Source organism: Drosophila rhopaloa, unplaced genomic scaffold, assembly GCF_018152115.1.
Source record: "Drosophila rhopaloa isolate 14029-0021.01 unplaced genomic scaffold, ASM1815211v1 contig_2, whole genome shotgun sequence".
Taxonomy (NCBI): Eukaryota; Metazoa; Arthropoda; class Insecta; order Diptera; family Drosophilidae; genus Drosophila; species Drosophila rhopaloa.
Window position 1 is genome coordinate 3,049,120 of NW_025335083.1, and position 8,107 is coordinate 3,057,226.

The 8,107-nt window shown below is 40.0% G+C and overlaps 1 protein-coding gene across 1 annotated transcript; it reads left to right on the plus strand.

Moving 5' to 3' along the window:
• The first annotated feature begins 38 nt into the window (after positions 1 to 38).
• LOC108047274 lies at positions 39 to 1,466 on the plus strand. The gene is made up of 4 exons (XM_017127382.2): positions 39 to 224; positions 279 to 544; positions 607 to 671; positions 1,356 to 1,466. Exons 1-3 carry the CDS (start codon positions 147 to 149, stop codon positions 659 to 661), a joined length of 399 nt encoding a protein of 132 aa, XP_016982871.1. The 5' UTR covers positions 39 to 146; the 3' UTR covers positions 662 to 671; positions 1,356 to 1,466.
• Positions 1,467 to 8,107: the final 6,641 nt, after the last annotated feature.

An 8,107-nucleotide genomic window follows, 5' to 3' on the forward strand; every position in this document is an offset into this window, starting at 1 on the left:
TTATAATCTAGTACATTCATGTTTTGTTGTCAAATTCTTGACATGTTTTTGGGTTATTGGATTTAGTCTTTTATACAATTAAAACCAGAAAAAATTGTTTAATTGTCTGCAAAATTTTATTTGTTGAAAAATTCTTTATCAAAAAAATGGAAATTGACTATTCCACGTATGCTCAGCTTTCAGGGTTTTCCTATATGCCCACTCCCGAGGAATTCTATCCGGAGGTAAGTATTGTTATATTGCCGCGATTCAGGTGATAAGGTTTCTTCCATTTTCAGATGAGGGGTGGCATGCAGCAACAGGAGTGTCAGCCTGGCAATGACTTCGACCAGGGACCCCGCCAGATGTCCACTCGTCAGCCCCATTCAGCTCCCATCCGAAATCGATGCCATCAAAGCCATCAGAGGGCTATGGACATGTCCGATGGCCTTCAAGCCAACTCCTACAATCCAGTTCGCTACCAAAGTACCAGTGCTTCTGCATATCGCTGCATGGTTCGGGAACAAAGACGAGCCAAGGAAATGATGTCCCGCAATGGGTTATAGTTAGTGAACCCCTCTTATACCCTGACCATTTGTACTTAATTATATTTTGATTTTTATTTAGCTCACCCATTGAAGCGTCTGCGCGTTACAGTGGTGGAGATTCCAATTACTACTGAAGTTATGCAGGTGAGTCCAATTTATAGGGGAGAGCGGGGCAAGGATAGTTAGTATTAGTTTTCCTCGGGCCTAAATGCCTCGTTGAAAAAGTATTTCTTCTTGCCTCAAAAATAGAGAATTTCATTAGGAATTTGAGCGTAAACGCAACGTCTTGAAGAAGTTACAGAATAAATTGTGTAAATGTCAATTTGATCAGGAATTTAATTAAATATACATATATGGGTCGCTTTCATTGTATTTCGGCGTAAATATACCTAAATCAATTATTACCTAAAATACGCGGTTCAGGACGTAGTTATTTATTTTTTTAATTTCTTTTTTAACTTTTGTAAACTTTTATTGTGAAGAAAAAGAGATAGGTAATTGTGTTTTTTTTTTCCTAAAAGTTACCGTTACCATGAATAGCAAAATATGCTACAGTGAGAATAGTTATTTGATGGAATATTTTAATGCAAGAGATGTAATCCAGTAAAACTGGATTATTTGACTTGCTTACGTTCCTTGCTAATTTCTCCAATCTAAAACAATTTTGTATTTGGCAAAGTTATAGCCTAATAACGTAAATGGTCTTTCTAGTGACACCTTTCTAAATGTACTCCCTATGCATATCCAAACTTATTACTATGTTTGCGCCACTCTCCCTTACAAAAGTTCATAATAACATATATGGTGTTGAACAATTTCATTTCGCAGAGGGCGACATGCTTCATTTCTCCGTGGTTAACATTTTTGTTTTTATAAATTATATTCCGTTCACGTATCAATATTGAAGTTGTAAAATAAACGAGTTTATATGGAAATGAGCATAACGTAGTGATACATTTTGAGAAGCCTTTTGTCTTATGTATTTCAATTAAATTTAGCAATTACAAATTAATACAAAATGTGTTTGAATACAACAAACTAGAATCCAAAGTACTTTTCCCGCTAAAGGCTGCTATAAACTCTAGATAAATGAGTGAAGCAGAACAGTTGACACTGCTCGAGGGTAATTAACGTGTGTTTTATGGCCATTTACCACTGCATGGAACCACAAGCAACCGTCAACCCATCCCGAATCACCCACCACATCAAGCAGTGGACTTGCACCGCACCCAGGAATCAGGGGGGGAATGAAGCCCGGGTGAACGGGTGGATGGTTGGAGGGTTGGCTCAAGTCGCCCAAACCAAACAGAATGCAATGAAGGATTAAAATAAGAAAGATGTGCAAATAAAATATTTTACAAAGCGGACAACGAGGACAACTTTTTGTCCAGGGTCGGGAGTTGTTTGTAGGTGCGGGTGTGGGTGTGTGTGGGTGAGGGTCCGAAATGCGAACGGAACATGTCGATGTGGAGTGGGACCGGCGGTGAAACACAGACAGCGACGGACTGGGCAGGGTGGACGACCAACAATGGCAATCCGACTGAAGCTTCAACCAGAAGTTGCTCCACTCGGGGATCGTGGCACCGGTGGGTGGATGGGGGGCTGCCTCTGCATGGTAGCATTGTCAAAATAAATCAATCGGTTTTATGTTGTTTTCTGGAATTTCTGTTTTGTTGCTTTGCTATTTTGTTGCCCACCGCCGTCGACATCAGGATGCCCCGGTGTGGAACAGTTGCAGGAGCTGCAGGACCAAGAACAACAGCTCCAGCTCCAGCTTGCGGTGGCATAAATCAGTTGCCCGTTGGACCCATTTATGAAAGGATAAACCCGGCAAACACATGCACACACTCATGGGGATCCCCGAGGTGCGAGGGGGAGGGGGGTGGCAGCTCATAAAAATGCATAAGTTCCAAAAATTGTGTAAATAAAAATACAAATTTTTAACTGGCGCCCAGTCCGGTTAGCTATTTCTGATTTATCTCGAAAGGAATTAAGATGTCTCAAAAGTTCCAGCGGGCCACATTAAAACATCATCCAAGGAGAGACCCCAAAACTGGGGGTCCTTGCCTCTCCAATTCCTTCTATCAGCTCCTCATAATCGGTCACACTTCCTCTTCCAAAGCCAAAGTTGCTTTGTGGCTGAAGTGGGGAGTTGGGGAGTTGGGGAGTTTGGGGGCCAGATGGTTTAACGAAACTTTGCTGCATCTCTTTGGACGCGTCTAAAGTGATTTCCTTTTAGGATTTTCAAAAACTTTCACCAAAGGTAAGTAAACATCGCACTCCCAACCCCCTCACACATGGCATCCTGCCACTCCTGCCCGCCACACATGAATCGCAGTCCGAGTCCTTGGCCATGTTGGCTGCCCTGCTCTAATGAAGCATATTCCGCCGGCGCATTTGCCTCGACTCCTTAATCCCTAATAACTTTTAAGCAAGTGACTTACTACGCACACAAAATGTCCAAATTCATCATCTTTGTGTTGGCATTGAATGTGGGGATGGCACGGAGTGGTTTGCAGGTGGGTCCTGTGAGCAAGCGAAAGGATTTAGCCCCAATTCGGAGTCCCTGGCCTTAAAAACTGTCAGTTCATTAGCAAATTGAAAATTTGCTGAAAAGAAAAAGCTTAAATCTGCTTGGTTTTCTCTAAGCGATTACTTAAATTGTAATTAATTTTCTGGTAATAATAAATATTTTAATTCCAATAGATAAAAAAATTGTATAAAAGGAAGAACGAATATGTTATAATCCATTTGGTATTGGCTAATATTAAAAAATATCTAAGCCCCAAAGTGTTCATTAATTGGACCATTATTAATAAACAATGAGATTAACGTTTTAACTGCCACAGTTATTTCGTTATTCTAAGTATTATTTTTTTTCAAAAACTTTTTCCCCCTAGAGAAATGAATGTTTATGCGTAAAATTAAATAGCGTGAAAAATGTGACCCGAAGATGGTCGGAAAAGGCAGCGCAAGTTAGGAAATTGTTTTTAAATTAAGATGGCAATTTTCCCAAGTCCAAGTCCAAGGGAACTCCTCGACAAAAAAACAAGCAACAAATTTGGGGAGGTGGAGTCTTGAGGACTGGAACTTATGTTTTGCCTTTCGGCCAAGCGAAATTTGATTATGTTCGCGGTTACACTTCATTCGTCGTGATGTCTTTCAACCACCAACCACCCTCCACCATCCACCTGCACCCCCTCCCCTCCCCCCTGAAGTTGACATAAATTGTTGTAAGTCTCCCTCGCGAGGTTCAATTTGTTGCTGTTTCCCCAGCCAGGAATTTATGCGATCAATTAAATTTTTCAAATGACCGAAGAAAAGTTGTGCCTGCTTTTTAATTTTCATAAATTTTACTTAAAAATTGCGCCTTTTCCTCCACAGTAAATGCGTTCTTATGGCCGCTTAATGTGTCAAGTTTTTTGTGTACAGTATCTTCGAGAGTTATGAAAATGATAATCAGATTTTATGATGATTAGAAATTAGAAATTTAGAGCCTGCGATGAGAATTTATTGTAAATTAGCGGAAACTTACAGGGGAATGAGGCAAAAAAGAGCAAAAAAGAAATGTGTCCAGCGAAAGTAAATCAAATGTAAATCATCGACAGGCGAAAGAAGAGTCGGACAAACTTTCATCTTTGGCGGAGCCAAAAATGAAATACAACACATTCTGGGGGAAACCTTTACAACTAAATGCGGATAATCTGTAAGTTTGCCTTTTGCCCAAATTTATGGCAAGCTGGGTGGACTTTTCCCTATATATTGTTGTTGTGCTTTTTCTTGGGTGCTCCCTCTGTATAGTTTTTCCCTCTGGGCGCTTTTCGCCCCTCACCACCCCCCTTGACCACCCCTCCGTCTATCTTTGCCAGCAAGTGAAAAACGCAGCCCGCAACTAAAACATGCGCATTCAATGGGTGAAGCCGCCTTTCCCACACACTTTTCCACCCCGGCAACCCTTCCCCCCCCCTCTCCCATCTCCCTGCTGCTGCAATTCATTTCCAGCAGGCGTGTGTGTGTGTGTGCGGAGATTTACCGTTTTATACTTGACATTTCCAAAAGTTTAAGTTTTAATTTATGACACCGCCGCTTTCTATACGAGGCGACAAGCTAAATATGAGCGAATGGGGCGTCCTTAAGCAGGATATCTAGCCATTGTCGCTGCCTTCCGACTCCTGCAGCCAAAGAAACGTATCCAGCTCGGCCTTTTAGTGACGTGAGGATCCTTACAAAGCCGTTGTCCAGTGCTTGGGTGTCCTTTTTGCCTGCCAGAAATTAGCCTGTAAAGATACAAAACTCTGAAGTGGTGAGCGAAGAAATTCAGATTTTTTGTAACCTTGCAGAGGGTATTGTAATTTCAGTCAAAAGTTTGCAGCGGAGTTGAGGTTGCACTTTATACCCTTTACTGTTATAACTTAACATTTTATATCCTTTACTGTTATATCTTGATCGGCATTAACAGAGTCACGATGTCATGTAGCTGCCATAGAAAAGATTGGGAAATGAAAAGAACACTTTACATATGTTCGTTGTTTTAATACATAAGAGGCGAAACCATCTCCCACTGTAACTCGAAGATGCAGCTAGATGCCGAATCGTCATACACATCAAATCAGCTTTTGGAATGAATTGTGATATATTATATATATAATATATTGTGATATATATATTAAAACAATATTTAGCAGGCTCAAAAGGCTTATGAGATAGAGCGGGGAAGTGTGGATAGAAATAAATATAATGTTTGAATAGAGGGTTCGAGATAGGTCTTTTTATCAAACAAAGGCTTTTAAAAAATACAAACTTTTGTATTGAACTTTAATATTCCACAGAAGAACAAAAATAACAGTTATTTGAACATTCCTTTTAAAAAATTATATTGTTTCTGGCCATAAACTTTAATCCATGGATCCTTATATTAATTTTACAAACTAACAGTTATTTTAAGACTGGTTTTTTATCTCAAAAAATATCAGTAATCGGGGACTTTCTGTCCCTGCCCCAAATATTTTGATTTTAAATTTCTTATAAAGTCTTAATGGCTTTCAAAAATGTTAATATATTAAATATAAAAATTAAATTAATCGAATATTTTCCATTAAAGGAATTATTAACTGAATTGTATTTCATATCCTTCGAACAAGCTTAAATATATTTCTGCTTGGCGAAATAGTTGTATTCTCTGCGTAAACTTGGATTAAATTATTAAGATTTGCTGGGGTATAATTTCCATCAGTTTAAAATCACCGCATTGTGGCTCAGAGTTTTCTCATCAAGGAGCATGTAATTTGCATTTGCGAGTCCGAAATGGACTAATAAACACACCGGAACCCGAGTAAACAAATTGTCGACTTGTGCACCGACCCCTGATGGAGGTCAGAGATCCATTTCCATCCGAAAGTGGGGGCGCAGTGTCCGCTGGCACACGGTTAATAGGCACAGCCGCGAGTTCTTGGCTCAAATTGGAAGTTATTCAAGGCGAAAGGTCGGAGACGAGAGCCACTGGGGCCATGGATGGCAGTTGCAGGAGCAGGAGTTGGAGTTGGAGCTGGCCTATGTGCCTGGTGGCGGAAATTGTTACACCATGGCGGGGCCGGGAAAAGCCAACCACAACAGCAGCAGTTATTGCCGTCGTGGTTATGGTCGCCTTTTTTTCTGCAAATAAGATTCGAAAAGTTTATGCCGCTGGCTGTCAGGAGGCAGTGGAAAATGAAGCCGAAAGGGGAGTGCCTTTGGCGACCTGCGTGTGATTCGCTTAGAGGAAAAGCCAAAAGCCCGCCCTCCCTGTGAATATTTAACAAGCGGCAGGAAGCGGAAACCGAAATAGCGCAAGTGTTGCTCAGTTTAATCTATTTCCCGCTTCGGTCCAGGCCCGATCCCTGCCATCTTTAAAAACACAAATTTACAAGCTGAACTTAACTTAGTTCCAGGGAGACAAGAAATTGCCTCTTAAGTAAATTCATTTTAAACATTTTCCCATTCCATTTGCGGCTGTTCCCATGCCCCGCAAATGGAACTTCATTTCGGGTTGGCGCAAAATGACTCGTAAAAATGTGCGGTTAATATTGTCCAAGAAACATTGCATAGAAGCGGAAACTAGTTTTGCTTTGATATGATTTCTTCTTCAAGTGATGCTCGATGGGATTGCTTTGGTTCTTAGGTCTAAAGAGGGGTTTAAAGAAAGTCGGTAGCGGAGCAGCCGCTTCTGCAAAAGGGATTAGAGCGATGAAAAGTGATGGAAAAGTGGTATTCAAAAGTATGCAACGTATTTTCCTGAATATTCGGAGTCATTGCAAATAACTGATCAGATCAAAGGCAGTGACCGATTCGGATCATCGTCCTCAATATTGGCATTAAATTATTAAGCTTAAGTTTATTTACTAAGGTTTTTATAAAAAATGTAAATAAATTAACCACCATGATCGTAATCATAGGTAATATTTAACTATACCTGAATCTCCATCAATTAACTATTATTTGATTTTCGGGTTGCGGTTTGAGGCATTGACAAGTTCTCCGATTATTAAACTATACTCTTTTTGACTAAGGAAGACGTTACCCAGTTATTTTTTTGTCATTATTATATTAAGACATCGTTATAAATGCTAAACCGTTTTCCAAACATTTGATTTCAAGTCAATTTTTTTTGGAAACATACTTTTGAAGTAAGATAAAAGCCGTTTAAGCCTGCTTTAGAGGTTTCAAAAAATCGATTTTTTTGTGCATAAATATCTCCCAGACTATCGAAGAATGTGTCCCTAAAATTTTAGAAGCAAAATATTTTTTAAGTTACAGAAGAAATAGTGAGGAAGCGTTCCGATTTTTATACCCTTGCAGAGGGTATTATAAATTTGGTCAAAAGTGTGCAACGCAGTGAAGGAGACATCTCCGACCCTATAAAGTATATATATTCTTGATCAGGATCACCTCCTGAGTTGATATAGCCATGTCCGTCTGTCCGTCTGTCTGTCCGTCTGTCTGTCCGTCTGTCTGTTTCTACGCGAACTAGTCTCTCAGTTTTAAAGATATCGAATTGAAACTTTGCACACACCCTTCTTTCCTTTGCACGCAGTATATAAGTCGGAACGGCCGGGATCGGACGACTATATCCTATAGCTGCCATATAACTGATTGATCGGAAATGCCATAACTTTGGTGTTTGTAAAGTTAGGAAGTTGGGATTTTATATGGGTGTTATATTTGGCCAATCAATCCGACCTACCAAATTTCATAAGGATCGGCCGACTATATCCTATAGCTGCCATATAACTGATTGATCGGAAATGCCATAACTTTGGTGTTTGTAAAGTTAGGAAGTTGGGATTTTATATGGGTGTTATATTTGACCAATCAATCCGACCTACCAAATTTCATAAGGATCGGCCGACTATATCCTATAGCTGCCATATAACTGATTGATCGGAAATGCCATAACTTTGGTGTTTGTAAAGTTAGGAAGCTGGGATTTTCTATGGGTTTTATATTTGGCCAATCAATCCGACCTACCAAATATCATAAGGATCGGCCGACTATATTCTATAGCCGCCATATATCTGATTGATCGGAAATGCCATAACTTTGGT